This window comes from Hirundo rustica, unplaced genomic scaffold (assembly GCF_015227805.2).
Source record: "Hirundo rustica isolate bHirRus1 unplaced genomic scaffold, bHirRus1.pri.v3 scaffold_433_arrow_ctg1, whole genome shotgun sequence".
Taxonomy (NCBI): Eukaryota; Metazoa; Chordata; class Aves; order Passeriformes; family Hirundinidae; genus Hirundo; species Hirundo rustica.
The window spans coordinates 1-22,251 of NW_026690478.1; the positions used below are offsets into that span (position 1 = coordinate 1).

The following is a 22,251-nucleotide window of genomic DNA, read 5'->3' on the forward strand; positions in this document are numbered from 1 at the left end:
CAATGTCCCCACTGTCCCCAACCCCGTCACCGCTGTCTGCACCCCTGTCCTGTGTCCCCACTGTCCCCCACCCTCTGTCCCTGTTCCCGCCGCCCCCCACCCCTTCTCCGTGTCCCCCCCCCCGTCCCCGCTGTCCCCCGCTGTCCCCCCCGTCCCCCCCTGTCCCCCGCTGTCCCCCCTGTCCCCGCTGTCACCTCTGCCACCGCCTGCTGCACCACGTCCAGCTCCCCGGTCAGCGCCGCGTCCAGCAGCAGCACCAGCGGGTTCAGGCGCACCCGGGCCCCGGGGCGGCGCCGCGGGCACGAGGGGTCCCGCAGGGCCGAGCGCAGCTCCTGCCGCAGCGGGGAGGGCTCAGGGGACACCGGGGACACGGGGGACAGCACCCCAGACATTGGGGACACCACCCCTGACATTGGGGACACCATCCCGGACATTGGGGACACCACCCCGGGACACCCCCGGGGCGAGGAGGGGTCCCGCAGGGCCGAGCGCAGCTCCTGCTGCAGCGGGGAGAGCTCAGGGGACACCAGGGACATGGGGGACACCACCCCGGACATTGGGGACATCACCCCGGGACACCCCCAGGGTGAGGAGGGGTCCCGCAGGGCCGAGCGCAGCTCCTGCCGCAGCGGGGAGAGCTCAGGGGACACCGGGGACAGCACCCGGACACGGGGGACACCACCCCGGACACCGGGGACAGCACCCCTGGCATTGGGGACATCACCCCAGACATTGGGGACACCACCCCTGACATTGGGGACACCACCCCGGGACACCCCCAGGGTGAGGAGGGGTCCCGCAGGGCCGAGTGCAGCTCCTGCCGCAGCGGGGAGAGCTCAGGGGACACCGGGGACACGGGGGACAGCACCCCTGACATTGGGGACACCACCCCGGACATTGGGGACACCACCCCGGACACTGGGGACACCACCCCGGACATTGGGGATACCACCCCGGACATTGGGGACACCGCTCCGGGACACCCTGGGGACCTTGGGGACACAGAGGACACCCCCAGGGCAATCCAGGGGACAAACACACCTCGGGTGTCCCCGAGGGACAATGACCAGGGGGATCTCCAGGGGACAATGACCGGGGGATCTCCCGGGGACAACGACACTGTGCACCATCTCGGGGATCTCCAGGGGACAATGACACCTCGGGGATCTCCAGAGGACAATGACCAGAGGGTCTCCAGGGGACAATGACCAGGGGGATCTCCAGGGGACAACGACACCGTGCGACATCTCGGGGATCTCCAGGGGACAATGACCAGAGGGTCTCCAGGGGACAATGAAACCATGTGACACCTCGGGGATCTCCAGGGGACAATGACCGGGGGATCTCCCGGGGACAATGACACTGTGCGACACCTCGGGGACCTCCAGGGGACAATGACCAGGGGGATCTCCTGGGGAAAATGACACCTCGGGGATCTCCAGAGGACAATGACCAGAGGGTCTCCAGGGGACAATGACACCATGCGACACCTCGGGGATCTCCAGGGGACAACGACACCTCGGGGATCTCCAGGGGACAATGACCAAGGGATCTCCATGGGACAATGACACCTCGGGGATCTCCAGGGGACAATGACCAGGGGGATCTCCAGGGGACAATGACACCGTGCGACACCTCGGGGGTCTCCAAGGGACAACGACACCGTTCGACACCTCCCGGCCCCACCCTCCCCCCGCCCCGTCCCCTCCGCCACCGCTCACCGGCACCGCGGCCGCCGCCACCGCCGGTGCCACCAGCGCCGAGCTCTCCACGGCAGGAGCAGCAGCAGCAGCAGGAGGAGGTGACAGCGACAGGGCCACCTCGGCGGAGCCGTCGCCCGGCGCGGGCGGGCGGTGCAGCAGGCGGGTGATGAGCTGCCGGTACTGCCGGGCGCGGGACGGGGCCGCGGCGGGGCCGGGGCTCTGCTCCATGGAGCCGCGGCGCTTCAGGGGCCTCGGCATCTCGGCCAGCACCCGGGCCACCTCCTGGAACTCGGGCACCCGGCGCGCCTCGGGCGGCAGCAGCGGCTGCAGCCGCGTGGGGCTCAGCGGGCGGGCCGGGGGTCCCTCGGGGGGACATTCCGGGGGTCCCTCCGGGGGTCCCTCCGCCGCGGCCTCGGCGTCGGAGCCGCGCAGGAGCCGCTCCAGCTCGGCCTCGGTCTCCGGAGGGGTCGGCGCGGGGGGCTCGGGGAGAGCGGGGCGGAGCGGGGCTGGGGAGGGGGGAGATGAGAGGGGGGAGTGAGGGGGAGAGCCCTGGAATTGGGGGGGGGATAAAGGGGGGAGACCCCTGGAATTGGGGGGGGGATAAAGGGGAGAGACCCCTGGAATTGGGGACGGATAAAGAGGGGAGATGGGAGGGGGGAGTGAGGGGGAGACCCCTGGAATTGGGGGGGGATAAAGGGGAGAGACCCCTGGAATTGGGGAGGGATAAAGGGGGGAGACCCCTGGAATTGGGGGGATAAAGGGAGGAGACCCCTGGAATTGGGGAGGGATAAAGGGGAGAGACCCCTGGAATTGAGGAGGGATAAAGGGGAGAGACCCCTGGAATTGAGGAGGGATAAAGGGGGGAGATGGGAGGGGGGAGTGAGGGGGAGACCCCTGGAATTGGGGGGGGATAAAGGGGAGAGACCCCTGGAATTGGGGAGGGATAAAGGGGGGAGACCCCTGGAATTGGGGGGATAAAGGGAGGAGACCCCTGGAATTGGGGAGGGATAAAGGGGAGAGACCCCTGGAATTGGGGGGGGGATAAAGGGGGGAGATGGGAGGGGGGAGTGAGGGGGAGACCCCCGGAATTGGGGGGGGGGGATAAACGGGGGAGACCCCTGGAATTGGGGAGGGATAAAGGGGAGAGACCCCTGGAATTGGGGGGGGATAAAGGGGGGAGATGGGAGGGGGGAGTGAGGGGGAGACCCCCGGAATTGGGGGGGGGGATAAACGGGGGAGACCCCTGGAATTGGGGAGGGATAAAGGGGGGAGATGGGAGGGGGGAGTGAGGGGGAGACCCCTGGAATTGGGGGGGGATAAAGGGGGGAGACCCCTGGAATTGGGGGGATAAAGGGGGGAGACCCCTGGAATTGGGGGGGATAAAGGGGGGAGACCCCTGGAATTGGGGGGGGATAAAGGGGAGAGATGAGAGGGGGGAGTGAGGGGGAGAGCCCTGGAATTGAGGGGGGGATAAAGGGGGGAGACCCCTGGAATTGGGGGGATAAAGGGGGGAGACCCCTGGAATTGAGGAGGGATAAAGGGGGGAGATGGGAGGGGGGAGTGAGGGGGGAGACCCCTGGAATTGGGGGGATAAAGGGGGAAGACCTCTGGAATTGGGGGGATAAAGGGGGAAGACCTCTGGAATTGGGGAGGGATAAAGGGGGGAGATGGGAGGGGGGAGTGAGGGGGAGAGCCCTGGAATTGGGGGGGGGGGATAAAGGGGAGAGACCCCTGGAATTGGGGGGATAAAGGGGGGAGACCCCCGGAATTGGGGAGGGATAAACGGGGGAGACCCCGTAACTAGGGAGGGAAAAAAGGGGGGAGACCGTGGAATTGGGGAGGGGGGAGGTAAAGGGGGAAGCCCTCCCTAAATTGGGGGTGTCAGAGAGAGGAGATGGACTGGACTGGGGAGTGCGGAATCTGTGCAGACCCCTCCCCAATAACCCCGACTCTCCCCCACAAACCCATTTTTATCCCCCCTCCAGACCCCTCAAACCCCCCCCAAGCCCCCTTTAACCCACCCGAGACCCCAAGAACTCCCCTTAAAACCCCCTTATTACCCCCAAACCTCCCCCAAAATCCCCCTTTTACCCCCCTTTGAGACCCCCAACCCATCCCAAATCCCCCTTTTACCCCCTCAAATCCCATTTTTTACCCCCAAATCCCCTATTTACCCCTCCCAAATCCTATTTTTACCCAACCAAATCCCATTTTTACCCCCCCAAATCCCATTTTTACCCCCCTTTGAGACACCCAACTCCTCCAAATCCCCTTTTTATCTCCCAAAATCCCCCTTTTACCCCCCCTTTGAGACCCCCAACCCCCCCAGATCCCCCTTTTTACCTCCCAAATCCTCTTTTACCCCCCCTCTGAGACCACAAAACCCCCCCAAATCCCATTTTTACCCCCCCAAATCCCCTTTTTACCCCCTCAAATCCCCTTTTTACCCCCCCAAATCCTCTTTTATCTCCCCAAACCCCCCTTTTACCCCCCCTTTGAGACCCCAACCCCCCCAAATCTCCCTTTTACCCCCCAATCCCATTTTTACCCCCCCAATTCCCCTTTTACCCCCCTTTTACCCCCTCAAATCCCCTTTTTACCCCCCCAAATCCTCTTTTATCTCCCCAAACCCCCCTTTTACTCCCCCTCTGAGACCACAAGACCCCCCCAAATCTCCCTTTTACCCACCCAAATCCCATTTTTACCCCCCCAAATCCCGTTTTTACCCCCCCAATTCCCCTTTTACCCCCCTTTTACCCCCCCAAATCCCATTTTTACCCCCCCAATCCCATTTTTACCCCCCAACTCCCCCTTTTTACCCCCTCAAACCCACCCCTCACCTTCCCCCCCGCCCATCCCGGGGGGTCCCACGCCGACGGCCGGCAGCTTTTGGGGCGACCCCCGGCCCCCCCCGCCTTGGGGGGCGAGCAGAGGCTGGAAGCCCCTCGGGGCCAGGCCGGCGCCTCCCTGCTCCCAGAACGCCTTCTGCAGCCGGAAAATCATGGAGAGGGGCAGCGGCTTGTGGCGGGGGGGTCTCCCGGCGGCCGGGGGGGGCACGGGGATGCGCGACACCGGCTGCCAGCCGCGGGGCAGCGTCCTGGCGGCGGGGGGCGAGCGGAAAATCGCCGCCGGGGCCCCCCCGTCCTGCCGCCGCTCCCGCTCCAGAGGCGACAGCTTGTAATTGCGGGGCAGCGTGGCGCTGTGAGGGGCGAAAGCGCCGTCCTGAAAGGGTTAAAAAAGGGTTTTTTTGGGGGGGGGTTTAAATTTTTTTTTTGGGGGGTGGGGGCGCGCTGCGCGGTTTTAAAATAAAACCGAGCTCAATTCAAAAATGAAAAAAAAAGCATTAAAATTTCGGGCTCACCTTGCCCGGCCCGGCCCCGTCCAGGCTGGATTCTCTCCAGAGCCCCAGCGGGGGTCTCGCTTGTCCCTCGGGGGTCCCTGGGATGGGATCGGGGGAGGTGGGGGGGTGGGTTTGGGGACCCCCCACAAAAAAAAAAAAAGCTGCCGTCCCTTAAAAAGGCGGGGATGCCTCCGAAAGGTCTGGACCCACCCCAAAAAACCCTTCTCCAGAATGTTCTCTTCATCCTAAACCCACCCAAAAAAGCCCCCAGACCCCCCCAAAAACAGCCCTGGAACCCCCTCCCCATCCTAAACTGCCCCTCCAAAAATTGTCCAGGCCACCCCCCAAAATATTCCCAAATGTCCCCAAAAACCCCCCCAAAAACCCCCCAAGCCCCATCAGGTGCCACCCCCTGGTGTCCCCTGACACCCCCAGACCCCTGAGACCCTCCCCAAATCCCCTTTCCTACCCCTGAGACCCCCAAAATAGCCTCAGATCCCCCCCAAATCCCCCCCAGACCCCATCAGGTGCCCCCCCTGTCCCCCCAGTGCCACCCCCTGGTGTCCCCCCGGTGTCCCCTGACACCCCCAGACCGCTGAGACCCCCCCCAAATCCCCTTTCCTACCCTCGAGATCCCCCAAAAAAGCCTCAGATCCCCCCCAAATCCCCCCCAAACCCCATCAGGTGCCACCCCCGCCCCCCCCAGTGCCACCCCCAGGTGTCCCCCGGTGTCCCCCGGTGTCCCCAGGTGTCCCCCCGGCCCCCCCGGCCCCCCTCTCACGCTCGTAGCCCCCCGAGCCGGGCGGTTTTTTCTCGTAGGCCACGTCCAGGTCGGACTCGTTCCAACTTTTGTGCGGCCGCCGTTTGACGCCGAGGTCATCTGGGGTCGGGGACACGGGGACAGGGGATGGGGACATTGGGACACGGGGACAGGGAATGGGGACACAGGGACAGGGGTTGGGGACACGGGGACAGGGGTTGGGGACAGCCCGGGAGGGGTTGGGGACATGGGGACAGGTCTGGGGACAACCTGGGATGGGTTGGGGACACCTTGGGAGGGTTTGGGGACACCCTGAGAGGATTTGGAGACACCTTGGGGTGGGTTGGGGACACCCTGAGAGGGTTTGGAGACACCTTGGGGTGGGTTGGGGACACCTTGGGAGGGTTTGGGGACACCCTGGGAGGGTTTGGGGACACCCTGGGATAAGTTTGGGACAATTTGGGAGGGTTTGGGGACACCCTGGGATGGTTTGGGGACAGCTCAGGATGGTTTGGGGACACTTTGGGAGGGTCTGGGGACACCCTGAGAGGGTTTGAGACACCTCGGGATGGGTTGGGGACAGCCCAGGAGGGATTGGGGACACCCTGAGATGGGCTGGGGACAGCTCGAGAGGGATTGGGGACATCTTGGGATGGTTTGGGGACAACTTGGGATGGTTTGGGGACATCCTGGCACGGTTTGGGGACACTTTGGAAGAGTTTGGAGACAACTCGGGAAGGTTTGGGGACAGCCCAGGAGGGGTTGGGGACACCCTGAGATGGGCTGGGGACATCTTGGGAGGGTTTGGGGACACCTTGGGAAGGTTTGGGGACACTTTGGGAAGGTTTGGGGACATCTTAGGATGGGTTTGAGATATCTTGGGATGGGTTGGGGACAGCCCAGGAGGGGTTGGGGACATCCTGGGATGGGCTGGGGACAGCTCAAGAGGGATTGGGGACACCCCGAGATGGGCTGGGGACATCTTGGGAGGGTTTGGGGACATCTTGGGAGGGTTTGGGGACACCTTGGGAAGGTTTGGGGACATCTTAGGATGGGTTTGGGACGCCCTGAGAAGGTCTGAGATATCTTGGGATGGGTTGGGGACGCCCCAGGATAGGTTGGGGACACCCTGGGATGGTTTGGGGACACTTTGGAAGGGTTTGGGGACACCCCAGGTGGCCCAAACCCCCCCCCGCCTCCTCCCCGTGTCCCCTCGGTGTCCCCCCATTGTCCCCCCCCTTTGTCCCCCCCATCGTCCCCTTACCCTGAGCCCAGAACGTTCCGGGGGCGCCGCTCAGGCTCGGGTACAGCCCCTGCACCTCGTACGGGGGGGGCGCCGGGGGTCTCTCGGCCAAGAACGCCCCCCCCGGCCCCTCCCCGGCCCGCGGGGACCCCCCGAGCCCCCCCAGGAACTCGTAGGGCCGGGGGGGGGCCCCGTGGGGAGGGGGCTCTGCCGCCGCCCCCCCCGCAGCCCGGCACCGCCAGCACCTTGGGCCGGGGCGAGGGGGCGCGCTCGTCGCCGCCGCCCCCCCCCAGGAAATGGGGAGGGGGTCTCGGCGAGCCCGGGCTGCCCAGGGGCTCCCCGAGACCCCCCCCCAGTTCCAGGCTGTCCCCGAGGAGGCTCCGCCGGCCCGGGCGGCCGCTCTGCTCCTGGGCACGAGGGGGTTAAACAAAGGGGGTTTTTTGGGGGGGGGGGTTTAAACGAGGGGATGGAAGCGGGGGGGAAGCCCCCTCCCCAAATTGAAGGGTCTCACTTTGGGGGGGGGGTCCGGGCCCGTCCGTCCAGAGGGACTCGAGCTGCCGGGAGAGTTCGTCCACTTTGGCCACGGCCGTGTCCAGCTCCACCTGCTTCAGGTCCATGTGCTGCATGGCCAGCGCTGCCGAGAGGGGGGGGCGAGGGTGTGGGGTGAGGGGGTTTGGGGTGGGGGGATTTGGGGTGGGGGCAAGGGTTTGGGGTCAGGGGGTTTGGGGTGGGGGGATTTGGGGTGGGGGCAAGGGTTTGGGGTGAGGGGATTTGGGGTCAGGGGGTTTGGGGTGGGGGCAAGGGCGTGGGGTCAGGGGATTTGGGGTGGGGGCAAGGGTTTGGGGTCAGGGGGATTGGGGGGGGCAAGGGTTTGGGGTGAGGGGATTTGGGGTGGGGGGCAAGGGTTTGGGGTCAGGGGTTTGGGGTGGGGGGCAAGGCTTTGGGGTGAGGGGGCTTGGGGTCAGGGGATTTGGGGTGGGGGCAAGGGCGTGGGGTCAGGGGGCTTGGGGTGGGGGCAAGGGTGTGGGGTCAGGGGATTTGGGGTGGGGGAGATGGATATGGGGTGAGGGGACGGTTTGGGGTGGGGGGCAAGGGTTTGGGGTCAGGGGAGGGTTTGGGGTGGGGGAGATGGGTTTGGGGTAGGGGAGAGGATTTGGGGTGCAGAGAGGGATTTGGGGTGGGAGGAAAGGATTTGGGGTGAGGGGAGATTGATTTGGGGTGGGGTTGACACACACGGATTTGGAGTGACACACACAGATTTGGAGTGGCACAGATTTAGGGTGACACACACGGATTTGGGGAGGTGACACACGGATTTAGGGTGACACACACAGATTTAGGGTGGGTGACACGCTCGGATTTGGGGTGGGGGTCCCCAGAAGCAGCCCCCTCCCCGCTCACACTGGAAGGTCAGGTCCAGCAGGTCCTGGGCGCTGCGCAGCCGCTCGCTCGCCATCGTCACCTCCTGGGGGGACATTTGGGGTGGGGGCGTCAGAAGACACCGGGGGGACACCGGGGGGGTGGCACCTGACGGGGTTTGTGGGGTTTGGGGGCAGTTTAGGGCTTTTTGGGGGGATTCTGGGGTTTTTAGGAGGGTCCCAGGGGTGGGGAAGGGGATTTGGGGGGGTCTCAGGGGTCTGGGGGTGTCAGGCGACACTGGGGGTGGCACTGGGGACACGGCGGTGACACCTGATGGGGTTTGTGGGGTTTGGGGGCAGTTTAGGGCTTTTTGGGGTTTTTAGGAGGGTCCCAGGGGTGGGGAAGGGGACTTGGGGGGGGTCTCAGGGGTTTGGGGGGGTCAGGGGACACCGGGGGACACCGGGGGTGGCACTGGGGACACGGCAGTGACACCCGATGGGGTTTGTGGGGTTTTTGAGGGGTTTGGGGCATTTTTTGGGGGGGTTCTGGGGTTTTTAGCGGGTCTCGGGGATGAGGAAGGGGATTTGGGGGGGTCTCAGGGGTCTGGGGGGGTCAGGGGACACCGGGGGAGACACCGGAGGGACACCGGGGGTGGCACTGGGGACACGGCGGTGGCACCTGATGGGGTTTGTGGGGTTTTTTGAGGGGTTTGGGGCATTTTTGGGGGGGGTTCTGGGGTTTTTAGGGGGTCTCGGGGATGAGGAAGGGGATTTGGGGGGGTCTCAGGGGTCTGGGGGGGTCAGGGGACACCGGGGGGACACCGGGGGGGACACCGGGGGTGGCACTGGGGACACGGCGGTGACACTCAATTATATTTACGGGTTTTTGAAGGTTTTTGGGATGTTTTTTGGGGGGGATCCGGGTTTTTTCGGGGTTCCTGCAGAGGGCTCCGGGTGGGGAGGGGGTCCCGGGGATTTTTGGGGGGTTTGGGGACCCCCCCCGGGCCCCCCCCCGCCCTGGGAACGCCGCGGGCGGGGCGTGCCGGGACCCGCTCGGGGCTCGTCAGCGGCGGCAGCACAACAGTAATTAACAGTGATTAACAGTAATTAGCGCTAATTAATCCATCGGGGGAGCGGCCTCCGCCCACCCCCCGGGGCAGGGCCCTGATGGGGACCCCCCCCCCACCCCGAGAAAGAGGGGTGGGACCCCCGGTTTTGGGGGGTTCTGTGGGGTTTTCATGGGGGGAGAGGGAATTTTGGGGAGGGGGATTTTTGGGGGTTCGGGTCGGATTTGGGGGGCTGGGGGCGTGAGGGACCCCTGAATTGGGGACACACCCAGGGGACGCGGGGAGCCCTGGGTGTCACCCCCACCCGCAGCACCCCAAATCTGAGCTGGGAGCGGTCCCCGCACCCCAAATCTGAGCTGTGGGGGGTCCTGAGTCACCCCCTGCACCCCAAATCTGAGCTGGGGGGGTTCCCCGCACCCCAAATCTGAGCTGGGGGGGGTCCTGAGTCACCCCCCTGCACCCCAAATCTGAACCGGGGCCCGCCCCCCGCCCCCCAAATCTGACCGGGGGTCCTGACCCCCGCACCCCAAATCCCACCCAGGGGTCCGGGACCCACCCCCGGTACCCCAAATCTGAACCGGGACCCGCCCCCTGCACCCCAAATCTGAGCTGGGGGGGGTCCTGAGTCCTCACCCTGCACCCCAAATCTGAGCTAGGGGGGGCCGGGACCTGCCCCCCACACCCCAAATCTGACCCTGAGCTGCCGCCCGTACCCCAAATCCCACCCGGGGCTCCGGTACCTGCGGGGGTCCCGGTGGGTGCGGGGCGGTTCCGGTGGGTCCCGGTGGGTGCCTGGGAATTACCGGAGGGGTTCCGGTTGGTCCCGGGGGTACCTGGGAGTGCGCGGGGGTTACCGGAGGGGTCCCGGTGAGTGCCCCGGGGGTTACCGGAGGGCTCCCGGTTTGTCCCGGTGGGTACCTGGGGGTACCCGGGGGTTACCGGAGGGGTCCCGGTGGGTGCCGGTGAGTGCCCGGGGGTTACCGGAGGGCTCCCGGTGGGTCCCGGTGGGTCCCTGGAGGTACCCAGGAGTTACTGGAGGGGTCCCGGTGGGTGCCGGTGGGTTCTGGTGCTTCCCGGTGGGTTCTGGAGGGGTCCCGGTGGGTACCTGGGGGTATCCGGGGGTACCTGGGAGTTACCGGAGGGCCCCCGGTGGGTTCCTGGGAGTGCCCGGGAGTTACCGGAGGGCCCCCGGTGGGTTCCTGGGGGTTACCGGAGGGCTCCCGGTGGGTCCCGGTGGGTTCCTGGGACTGCCCGGGAGTTACCGGAGGGCTCCCGGTGGTTACCTGTGGGTATCCGGGAGTACCCGGGGGTTACCGGAGGGGTCCCGGGGGTTACCGGAGGGGTCCCGGTGGGTGCCGGTGGTTACCTGGGGGTTACCGGAGGGGTCCCGGTGGTTACCTGGGGGTTACCGGAGGGGTCCCGGTGGGTGCCCCGGGGGTTACCGGAGGGCTCCCGGTGGGTGCCGGTGTCGCTGGCGCGTCCCTGCGGCCTCTCCGCCCAATTCCAGAGCGCTGGGTCACGCGGGGGAGGGCGCGGGGGGGGGGGGGGGGGGGGCCGCACCCTGCGCCCCGGGGTGCCGGGGGTGGGTGGGGGGCAGAGCCGCGGATCCCACGGGAAAGGAATCCCGGGAGGGGGGGGGGGAACGGATCCCACGGGAAAGGGATCGCGGGTGGGGCTGGAATAATCCCACGGGAAAGGAATGGATCCCACGGGAGAGGGGCGGACCCCACGGGTGGGGAACGGATCCCACGGGAAAGGAATCCCGGGAGGAGGGAACGGATCCCACGGGAGGGGGGCGGATCCCACGGGGTCCCACGGGAAGGATTTGGGGGGCCACGCGGGGGGGGGTCCCACGGGAAGGATTCGGATCCCACGGGAAGGATTTGGATCCCGGGGGGGGTCCCACGGGAAGGATTTGGATCACGAGGGGGGGTCCCACGGGAACGATTCGGGTCCCACGGGAACGATTCAATCCCTCGGGGAGGGGGGGGTTCCCCGTTCCCACGGGGGGGGTCCCGGCACCCAAACTTCTCCCCCCCCCTCCCCGGTACCTGCAGCTCGGCTCCTCCCAGCCACGCCCCCGCCCGTCCCGTCCCGGTGCACGCCGGGAGCCCGGCCCGGCCCGGATCTCCCCCTCCCCAAAGCTCCGCCCCTCCCCTCCGGTGCCCCCCGAGCCCCCCGAGGCCCCGGTTCCCCCCCCCCGCTCCCCCCGGGCCGGGGCCGTTCCGGGGGTCGCTGTACCTTTAAATGCCGCCGGGGCCGCCCGCGGCCGGGCCACGCCCACTCCCGTATAAGGAGATGGGGAGGCGTGGTCGGAGCGAGGCCACGCCCCTTCGGCACGCCCAGGACCGTACCAAGTGCGCGGCGGGACGGGGGGAGGCGGAGCCGGCCGGGCACGCGGCGGCGGCATGGAGGGTGAGGAGGGGACATTGGGGACATCGAGGGGACATTGGGGACACGGGGGGGGACACTGGGGGGGTCTGGGGGTGACGGGGGGCGCGGGGACGCGGCGGGGATTGGGGACGCGGCGGGAGCGGGGATGCGCGGGGGGACACGTGGGCGTGGGGGGGGGACGACATTGGGGACATCGTGGGTGGCCCGGCGGTGACACGCGTGTCCCCAGGGCCGCTGCGGTTCCAGTGTCCCCCCGAGTTCGAGGCGGTGGCCGGGGGGACCCCGCTGGGGGGTCCCGGCTCGGAGCTGTGGCTGATCCGAGCCCCCGCTGACTTCTGTCCCCAGAGGTGACACCGGGGGGGCAGTGGGGACACGGTGGGGGGGACAGTGGGGACAGGGGGGGGGGGGCATCGAGGACACCGGGGGACAACGGGGACGGGGGGGGACAGCGGGGACACCGGGGGGACAGTGGGGAGGTGACAACGGGGTGACAGTGGGGACACGGGGGGGGTGACAGTGGGGGGGGGGGACAAGAGGGGGGTGACAACCGGAGGGGACAATGAGGACATGGGGGTGACAATGAGAGGGGACAGCGGGGTCTGGGGGGTGACGATGGCGTGGCAATGGGGACATGGGGGGGGTGACAATGGAGATGTCACAGGGACATGGGGGGGGGGGGTCACGGTGTCACTGGGGGGTGACAGTGACAATGAGGGGGGTGACAGTGCCAATGGGGGGGTGACAACACCATTGTGGGGGCGACAATGCCAGTGCGAGTAGGTGACAATGCCAATGGGAGGGGGGTGACAGTGCCAATGGGGGGTGACAACGCCAATGAGGGAAGGTGACAACGCCAATGAGGGAAGGTGACAATGGCAGTGAGGGAAGGTGACAATGCCAATGTGGGGTGACAATGCCAATGAGGGAAGGTGACAATGCCCATAAGGGGGTGACAATGCCAATGAGGGAAGGTGACAATGGCAGTGAGGGAAGGTGACAATGCCAATGTGGGGAGGTGACAATGCCAATGTGGGGTGACAATGCCAATGAGGGAAGGTGACAATGCCAATGTGGGGTGACAATGCCAATGAGGGAAGGTGACAATGCCAATGAGGGAAGGTGACAATGCCAATGTGGGGTGACAATGCCAATGAGGGAAGGTGACAATGCCAATGCGGGGTGACAATGCCAATGGGGGGTGACAATGCCAATGTGGGGTGACAATGCCCATAAGGGGGTGACAATGCCAATGCGGGGTGACAAAGCCAACGAGGGGAGGTGACAACGCCAGTGTCCCCCCTCCCGCAGCCTCGAGGGCTGCCCGGTGCCCCTGAACGGCCTGGAGCGGCTCCGGACCCCCCCGGGCGGTGACAATGACAACGACAACGCCGCTGAGCTCTACGTGCTGCGGGGTGGCCCGGGGGGACAGGACTGTCCCCTGCTGCTGTCCCCCGTCCCCCCGGGGGGGTCCCTGGGCTGCGCCCCCCCGCTGCGGGGGTCCCTCACCATCACCCGCAGCTTCGGGACCCCCCCGGGGGCACCCCCGGCCGCGAGGAAGAGGAAGAGGCCGAAGGCCGCGGTGGCACTCGGGGACGCGGTGGCACTCGGGGACACGGTGGCACTCGGGGACACGGTGGCACTCGGGGACGCGGGGACGCCGGAGCCCGGGGAGGGGCCGGGACCCCCCCAGGACCCCCCCGAGGTGGCCAAGAGGAAGAAGAAGAAGAAGAAGCAGAAACGGGAGGAGGGGGAGTGACCCCCCGCCCCGAGTGTCACCTGTGTCACCAGTAAACGTCATTTATTACAAAAAAAAAAAAACAAAAAATCGGGATTTGGGGGGATTTTGGGGAGATTTTGGGGGATTTTGGAGGATTTTGGGGGGATTTTGTGGGATTTTGGGGTCACCGAGGGGTCTTGAGGAAAGGCTCGTGCAGGACGTCGAAGAGTCGCTTGGCCTGGTTGGGGACAGAAGGTGACACGAGGAGGGACACGGGGTGTCCCCGGTGTCACTTTGTCACTTTTTGTCACGTTGTCGCTCACCTTTTGGGGTCCCACGCCGGGACAGAGGGACAAATCCTCCCGGGACGCGCCCGCCACGGCCGCCAGCGACTGCGGGGGACAGCGGGGTGACAAACGGGGAGGGGACAGGTGACAAACGGGGAGGGGACAGCGGGGTGACAAACGGGGAGGGGACAGGTGACAAACGGGGAGGGGACAGCGAGGTGACAAACGGGGAGGGGACAGGTGACAAACGGGGAGGGGACAGCGAGGTGACAAACGGGGAGGGGACAGGTGACAAACGGGGAGGGGACAGGTGACAAACTCAGGAGGGGACAGGTGACAAACTCAGGAGGGGACAGCGAGGTGACAAACTCGGGAATGGGGACACGGAGGTGACAAACTTGTGGAAGGTGGCACTGTGGTGACAAAACTGGGGAGGTGACAGTGAGGTGACAAACTCGGGGAGGTGACAAACTCGGGGAGGGTGGCACATGGAGGTGACAGGCTCGGGGAGGTGACAGGCTCAGGGAGGGTGGCACACCGAGGTGACAAACTCAGGGAGGGTGGCACACGGAGGTGACAGGCTCGGGGCAGTGACACTGAGGTGACAAACTCGGGGAGGGTGGCACACGGAGGTGACAGGCTCGGGGAGGTGACACTGAGGTGACAGGCTCAGGGAGGGTGGCACACAGAGGTGACAGGTTCAGGGAGGGTGGCACACAGAGGTGACAGGCTCAGGGAGGGTGGCACACGGAGGTGACAGGCTCGGGGCAGTGACACTGAGGTGACAAACTCGGGGAGGGTGGCACACAGAGGTGACAGGCTCAGGGAGGGTGGCACACAGAGGTGACAGGTTCAGGGAGGGTGGCACACAGAGGTGACAGGCTCAGGGAGGGTGGCACACGGAGGTGACAGGCTCAGGGAGGGTGGCACACGGAGGTGACAGGCTCAGGGAGGGTGGCACACGGAGGTGACAGGCTCGGGGAGGTGACACTGAGGTGACAGGCTCGGGGAGGGTGGCACACAGAGGTGACAGGCTCAGGGAGGTGACACTGAGGTGACAGGCTCAGGGAGGGTGGCACACAGAGGTGACAGGCTCAGGGAGGTGACACTGAGGTGACAGGCTCAGGGAGGGTGGCACACAGAGGTGACAGGCTCGGGGCGGTGACAGCGGCAGGGGACAGCCCCGGGTGGCACCTGGCCACGTCCCCGTGTCACTCACCCCGAAGGTGCCCAGCAGGCTCAGGGCGTCCGTTCTGTTCACGGACTTGACGCTGGTCAGGCACTCTGTCACCTGGGGAGGGGACATCGCTCTGGGGACACCTGGGGACACTTGGGGACACTCAGGGACAGGTTTGGGGACACTTGGGGACACCTGGAGACATCGCTTGGGGGACATCTGGGGACACCTGGGGACACTTGTGGACACCTTGTGGAGCCTTAGGGACCTTTGGGGACACCTGTGGACACCCTTGGGGACACCCTGGGGACACTGAGCACACACTGGGGACCCTTGGGGACACCTTGGGGACACCCTGGGGACACCTGATGACACTTTGGGGACCCTTGGGGACACCTTGGGGACACCTGGGGACACTGAGCACACACTGGGGACCCTTGGGGACACCTGTGGACACCTTGGGGACACCTGGGGACCCTTGTAGACACCTGTGGACACCTTAGGACCCTTGTAGACACCTTGGGGACACCCTGGGGACACTGAGCACACACTGAGGACCCTTGTGGACACCTTGGGGATACCCTGGGGACACCTGATGACACTTTGGGGACTCCTTGGGGACACCTGTGGACACCTTGTGGACACCTGAGGACACCTTGGGGACTCCTGAGGACCCTTGTAGACACCTTGGGGACACTGAGCACACACTGAGGACCCTTGTGGACACCTTGGGGACACCTGGGGACACCCTGGGGACACCTGATGACACTTTGGGGACCCTTGGGGACACCTGGGGACACCTGGGGACACGGACCCGTGAGAGGAAGTCGTGCTCCAGGCGCTCCTTGAGCAGGTCCGGGGGTTTCTGCTCATAGGCTTTGAAGGTCTCCAGGTACCTGGCGGCCTCCTCGGGGCTGCGGGGACAGGTGGGGACAGGTGGGGACAGCCCGGGGTGGCCCAGGTGACACGCACGGGGACACGGGGACACGGGGCGGCGCCGTCGTACCTCCAGGCCAGCAGCAAGGTGCAGTCGGTGAGGAGACAAACCTTGGCCAGGTCCTTGAGAGACTGGTGGGGGTCACGCTGGGGGGACACGGGGACAGGTGAGGGGACAGGTGAGGGGACACGGGGACAGGTGAGGGGACAGGTGAGGGGATATGGGGACACGGGGACAGGTGAGGGGACACGGGGACAGGTGAGGGGACAGGTGAGGGGACACAGGGACAGGTGAGGGGACAGGTGTGGGGACACGGGGACAGGGATGGGGACACGGGGACAGGTGAGGGGACAGGTGAGGGGACATGGGGACAGGTGAGGGGACACGGGGACAGGTGAGGGGACAGGGATGGGGACACAGGGACAGGTGAGGGGACAGCGACAGGACAGACAGTGACAATGACAGTGACAATTACGAGGTGACAGTGACAAGGCGACAGTGACAAGGTGACAATGACAACGACAGCGACAACGTTACAATGACAATGCGACGGCAGCAGTGACGGAGACAGTGACAGTGTGACAGTGACAGTGTGACAGTGACAATGTGACAATGTGACAGTGACAATGTGACAGTGACAAAGTGACGGTGCCACCTCACCACGTCCGCCTGCAGCAGCAGCACCTGGATGAGGACAGGGAGGGGACACAGGGTGACAATGCCAGGGTGACAATGACAATGTGACAGTGACAATGTGACAGTGACAATGTGACAAAGTGACGGTGCCACCTCACCACGTCCACCTGCAGCAGCAGCACCTGGAGGCCGAAGCTCCGCCCCAGAGCCCGGAGCCGCTCGTGGATGTAATCGGGGTTCAGGTGGTGATACCTGAGACTGGGGGGGGACAGGGACACACCTGGGGTCACCTGGGGACACCTGGGGTCACCCATCACACCTGCGCACACCTGACACACCCGTGCACACCCGACACACCTGTGCACACCTGTGCTCACCTGAGGAAGAGCGCGCAGCTGCTCTGGCCCAGGACGTAGTCGGGGACGACGTCCCCGAACTCCCAGGGGACGTTGCGGATGAACCTCAGCACCGGATTGCCGCGCTGGGGACAGCCGGGGAGGGGCATGTCGCGACATGTCGGGGGACAGACCCCCCCCCGCCCCCGTGTCGCGATATGACCCCAAACCCCGCGATATCGGGGGCAGAACTGTCCCCATGTCATGACAAGAGCCCCAAACCCCGTCATATCGGGGATCAGAACCCCCCCAATGTCACGATATGAGCCCCAAACCCCATGATATTGCGGGACAGACACACCCCCCTCATGTCGCGACATGGCCCCGCCCACCTGCCGCGGGCTGACGATGATGCTGCTGCTCTTGGTGCCCGGTTTGAGCACGGGCAGGGCCGGAACCTCCCGGGCCCGGTTCTGCTCCTGGTTCTGATCCCGGTCCCCGGGGGTCGGGATGGATCCCGAGGGGGCGGTTCCGGTGGCTCCGGGATCCTGATCCCGGTTCTGGTTCTGTTCCTGATCCCGGTTCTGATCCCGTTCCCGGTTCTGATCCCGTTCCCGGTTCTGATCCCTGGCCCGGTTCTGGTTCTGATCCCTGTCCCGGTTCTGATCCCGGTCCCGGTTCTGACCCTGGTCCCGGTCCTGCCCCCCGTGGGTCCCCGTGGTTCCCCGCGGCTCCTTCCCGGCGCCCCCCGATCCCCGCACCACGAACTCGGCGTAAGAACCGGAACCGGGTGGGATCGGAACCGGCACCGGCCCCGGCACCGGCCCCGGGCGGGGCGCGGCCCCGGAGGCTCTGAACAGCGACGGGACCTGGCGGGGACACGGGGACAGCTCCGGTCACCCGTGGGGACACCGCGGTCACCCCCGCGCTCCCTTCCCGGTGCCCCGCCATGTCCCCGGTCACTCCCGGTGTCCCCAAGCCCCCGTTCCCGGTTCTCCGTTCGGTCCCCGGTGTCCCCGTGATGTCCCCGGTCCCTTCCCCGGTCACTCCCGGTGTCCCCGTGATGTCCCCGGTCCCTTCCCCGGTGTCCCCTCCCCGGTCCTGTCCCCTCTCCGGTGTCCCCGTGATGTCCCCGGTCCCTTCCCCGGTCACTCCCGGTGTCCCCTCCCCGGTCCTGTCCCCTCTCCGGTGTTCCCGTGATGTCCCCAGTCCCTTCCCCGGTGTCCCCTCCCCGGTCCTGTCCCCTCTCCGGTGTTCCCGTGATGTCCCCAGTCCCTTCCCCGGTGTCCCCTCCCCGGTCCTGTCCCCTTTCCGGTGTCCCCGTGATGTCCCCGGTCCCTTCCCCGGTCACTCCCGGTGTCCCCGTGATGTCCCCGGTCCCCTCCCCGCCACCGCCGGTACCGGGGGTTCGTCGGGACCCTCCTGCCGGAGCGTGAAACGCCGCCGCTTCCCCGCCGCTGCCGGTTCCGCTGCCGGTTCCGGGTCGGTGGCGGCTCCGGGATTCGGGTCCGGGTCCATGGCGGGGTTCGGGGGTCCCGGGACTGATTCGGAGAGGTCCCGGTGCCGGTTAAGGGGGGCGGTCCCGGGTGCCGGTTCTGGGAGGTTCCGGGTTCGGTTTTGGGGTCCCGGGTTCGGCTTTGGGGTCCCTGTGTCGGTTCCGGGGGGGTCCCGTGTCCGGTTTTGGGGTCCCCGGTTCGGTTTTGGGGTCCCCGGTTCGGTTTTGGGGTCCCCGGTTCGGTTTTGGGGTTCCGGAGCCGCCGCGCGCGCTCCGGTGCCGCGGAAGGGGCGTGGCCGAGTCTCTCCCTCACGATTGGACAGCGGCGTTGTCAATCAAAAATTTTGACCACGCCCCAGCCCCTTCAAGGGAGTGGGGCGGGGGCTCCGGGCTGGGGGTGGGGCTATAGCGCAAAGGCCACGCCCCCCGTGCGACAATGGGGACACGGGGGGGGGGACACTGGGGGACCCTGGAGGCCACCGGGTCTGGGGACACGCGCGGGACCCCAAGGGCCACCAGAGGGAGGGGACAAGGATCCCTGGAAGTCCCCAAACGCCACCGAACGGAGCCAGATGGGCGCCACCCCTTTATTGCCCGCCCCCTCCCGCCCCCTCCCCAAACCCGCGGGGCTCCCGGGGACCCCCGGAGGGTCCCAGCAGGCGACACAGGCGGGGCCACAGCCGGGGGTCGCGGGTGGCCCGGGCCAGCAGCCGCGTGTGTCGCCGCAGCGTCGCGATGTCGCCCTGCGTGCGGCGGTTGTGGCGGAGCAGGGCCCCGGTGCGCAGCGCCAGCGCCGCCAGCAGCGCCCCGCCCAGGGAGCCGCGGGGACACGGCGACGGCGGCACCGGCGGCACCGGGGGGCACGGCCGGGACCCCTCCGGGCAGGCGGCGGCGGCGGGAGGGGCGCGGAGCAGGAGCAGGAGGGGACGCGGGTCCCGAGCGGATCCCGGGGGCTGCGGGACAGGACGGGGACAAAAAGTGACCGGGGATGGAGGCACGGAGCAGCCCGGTACCGGGACCGCGGGGTTTGGATCGGAGCGGTACCGGAACCATGAGGTTTGGAACAGCCCAGTACCGGGAGAGCGGGGTTTGGATCGGACCGGTACCGGAACAGCGGGGTTTGGAGCAGACCGGTACCGAAACCATCAGGGTTTAGATCGGTCTGGTACCGGAACCGCGAGATGGGGAACGGCCCAATACCAGAACCATCGGGGTTTGGATCGTCCCAGTACCAGAACCATCGGGATTTGGAGCATCCCGGTACCGGATGCTCAGGGATCCAGCCCATCCCGGTACCGGATGCTCAGGGATCCAGCCCATCCCATCGGGGTTTAAATCATCCCGGTACCGGATGCTCAGGGATCCAGCCCATCCCGGTACCGGAACCATCGGGGTTTAAATCATCCCGGTACCGGATGCTCAGGGATCCAGCCCATCCCGCTACCGGAACCATGCGGTCCCGGTGCCGATCCCGTTACCTGCGGGCCCGGGTGGGAGTGGCTGAGGCCGAGCGGCTCCTCCGTGTCCGTCCCCTCGCACCTGCCCAGGTGCTCCGAGCCGGAATCTGCCGGGGCGGGAATGAGCCCGGGAACCCCGGGACAAAGGACAGGACCCCCCCGGGACCCCCGGGACAAAGGACAGGACCCCCGGGATCCCCGGGACAAGGAGCGGGACCCCCGGGACAAGGGATAGGACCCTCGGGCTCGGGATCTCCGGGACTGGGACCCCCAGGACAAGGGACAAGGGACAGGAGCCCCAGGATCCCCAGGATCGGGATCTCTGGGACCCCCAGGACCGGGGACCCCCGGGAGAAGGGATGGGACCCTCAGGACGGGACCCCCGGCACCGGGCGCCGCCCCCTCCTACCTGAAAATCCCGAATCCTGCTCGGAGTCGCTGCCCGGGGGGGGCTGCGCCCCTTTTTGGGGGGTCCCCGGAGGGTTCTGGGCCAGGGGGGACCGCGGGGTCGCCCCCGGCTCGTCCGGCATCGGGGCGGCCCCGGTCAGGGGGTCCCGGGGCTCCCGGTGCCGGTCAGGGGCTGCCGGTGCCGGTCACCGGGGGATCCGGTCAGGGGGTCCCAGTCCTGTTCGGGGGACTCCGGTCCCGGTCCCGGTCCGGAGCTCCGATCTGTGGATCGCCGGCCCTGGTCCCGTTCGGGGGCTCCGGTCCCGATCAGGGGGTCTCGATCCGGTTCCCGTTCGGGGGCTCCGGTGCCGGTTCTTGCAGTCCCGGTCCGGTTCCCGTTCGGGGGTCCCGGTGCCGGTTCTTGGGGTCCCGGTCCGGGGGCTCCGAGCCCGGTCAGGTGGCTCCGGTGCCGGTTCTTAGGGTCCCGGTGCCGGTTCCCGTTCGGGGTCCCCGGTCCCGGTTCTGAGGGCGAACCCAGGACTCCCCAAGCCCCACCCGCGTCCCGCCCTCTCCGAGTTTGACCGACAGCTCCGGCGGCCAATGGGAGCTGCCGCTCCAGGTCACGTGCCCTCCGCGCGCCGCGTGCGGCCGCGGGGCCGGTGCTGGGACACGTGAGGGGGCGGGGCCTGCTCGGGGCACGTGGCCGAGGGGCGGGGCCGCTGCCCGTGACACGTGACTGGCGGGAGGAGGGGAGGGGGACACGGAGAGACCCCCGCGACCCCCCCAAAATTACCGGGACACCCCCCAAAATTACCGGGACACCCCCAGATTGGGGCTCCCTCATCCCTGGAGCTGCTGCTCCACCCGAGGCGACTTTTCCAAGAAAAAAAAAAGATGGGAAAATCCCTGAAAAAGCAGGAAAACCGCCCAAAAAGTGGGAAAATCCCCGCCCAAAAACGGGAAAATCGCCCCAGAAATGTGAAAACCGACAATAAAGTGGAAATATCCCCCCAAGAAGCAGGAAAGCCTCCACGAAAAGTGGGAAAATCCCCCCCAAAAGTGAGACAATTCCCCTCAGAAATGTGAAAATCCACAATAAAGTGGAAATATCCCCCAAAAAAGCAGGAAAGCCTCCATGAAAAGTGGGAAATTCCCCCCTAAAAGTGAGAAAATTCCCCCCAAAAGTGGGAAAACCTCCCCAGAAAAATGGGGAAACTGCCCCAAAAAGGGGAAATCCTGCAAAGAGGGAAAATTCCTCCCAAAAGTGTGAAAACTGACAATAAAGTGGAAATAACCACCACCCAAAAGTGGGAAAACCCCCCCAAAATTGGGAAAAATCCCACAAAAAGTGTGGAAACCCACAATGAAGTGGAAATATCCGCCCCCAAATTGGGAAAAATCTCGAATTGGTGAGAAAATACCCCCGAAGAAGTGGGAAAACTGCCCTGAAAAGCAGGAAAAACCACCCAAAAAGTGGAAATATCCCTCCAAGCAGTGGGAAGATCTCCCCAAAATACGTGAAGATGCTTCAAAAAAAGTGGGGAAAGCCGCCAAAAAGGTGGGAAAAGCCCCTCAAAAAAGCAGGGAAATCCCCTGAAAAAAGCAGGAAAATTCCCCCAAAAGAGCCGGAAAACCCCCTCACAAAAAAGCAGGAAAATCACCTCAAAAAAGGTGGGAAAAATCCCTCAAAAAAAAGGCAATAAAATCCCCTAAAAGAAGCCGCAAAATCCCGTCAAAAAAAGCAGGAAAACCCCTCACAAAAATAGGGAAAAAACTCTCAGAAAAAGGCGGGGGAAAAAAATCCTCCCCTCAGAAAAAAGCGGGAAAAATCCCCCTCAGAAAAAGGCGGGAAAAAATCCCCCTCAGAAAAAGGCGGGAAAATCCCCCTCAGAAAAAGGCAGGAAAAAATCTCCCTCAGAAAAAGGCGGGAAAAAAATCCCCCCCTCAGAAAAAGACAG

General features: G+C 65.7%; 4 protein-coding genes across 4 annotated transcripts; 1 reads left to right on the top strand and 3 right to left on the bottom strand.

Moving 5' to 3' along the window:
- Window positions 1-194: 194 nt before the first annotated feature.
- LOC120748012 (relA-associated inhibitor-like) lies at window positions 195-11,565 on the bottom strand (the record flags this gene model as incomplete). Its single annotated transcript, XM_058424413.1, has 12 exons — window positions 11,523-11,565; window positions 10,755-10,837; window positions 10,453-10,576; window positions 10,212-10,304; window positions 8,448-8,511; window positions 7,558-7,680; window positions 7,068-7,253; window positions 5,825-5,923; window positions 5,065-5,141; window positions 4,544-4,925; window positions 1,042-2,209; window positions 195-705 (listed from the first exon to the last, which is right to left on the bottom strand). Coding segments are annotated over exons 5-12 (2,601 nt in total), but the record flags the coding sequence as incomplete, so codon positions are not given.
- Window positions 11,566-11,790: 225 nt separating this feature from the next.
- POLR1G (RNA polymerase I subunit G) lies at window positions 11,791-13,676 on the top strand. Its single transcript, XM_040054086.2, has 3 exons — window positions 11,791-11,886; window positions 12,095-12,212; window positions 13,174-13,676. Exons 1-3 carry the CDS (start codon window positions 11,880-11,882, stop codon window positions 13,619-13,621), a joined length of 573 nt encoding a protein of 190 aa, XP_039910020.1. The 5' UTR covers window positions 11,791-11,879; the 3' UTR covers window positions 13,622-13,676.
- On the bottom strand, window positions 13,570-19,066 carry ERCC1 (ERCC excision repair 1, endonuclease non-catalytic subunit). Its single transcript, XM_040054085.2, has 9 exons — window positions 18,356-19,066; window positions 17,347-17,823; window positions 16,997-17,100; window positions 16,778-16,877; window positions 16,053-16,129; window positions 15,861-15,960; window positions 15,089-15,160; window positions 13,906-13,974; window positions 13,570-13,820 (listed from the first exon to the last, which is right to left on the bottom strand). The coding sequence occupies exons 1-9, from the start codon at window positions 18,470-18,472 to the stop codon at window positions 13,767-13,769; spliced, it is 1,170 nt and encodes a 389-aa protein (XP_039910019.1). The 5' UTR covers window positions 18,473-19,066; the 3' UTR covers window positions 13,570-13,766.
- LOC120748013 (basic proline-rich protein-like) lies at window positions 19,037-20,838 on the bottom strand. Its single transcript, XM_040054083.1, has 3 exons — window positions 20,316-20,838; window positions 19,928-20,013; window positions 19,037-19,402 (listed from the first exon to the last, which is right to left on the bottom strand). Exons 1-3 carry the CDS (start codon window positions 20,434-20,436, stop codon window positions 19,037-19,039), a joined length of 573 nt encoding a protein of 190 aa, XP_039910017.1. The 5' UTR covers window positions 20,437-20,838.
- Window positions 20,839-22,251: the final 1,413 nt, after the last annotated feature.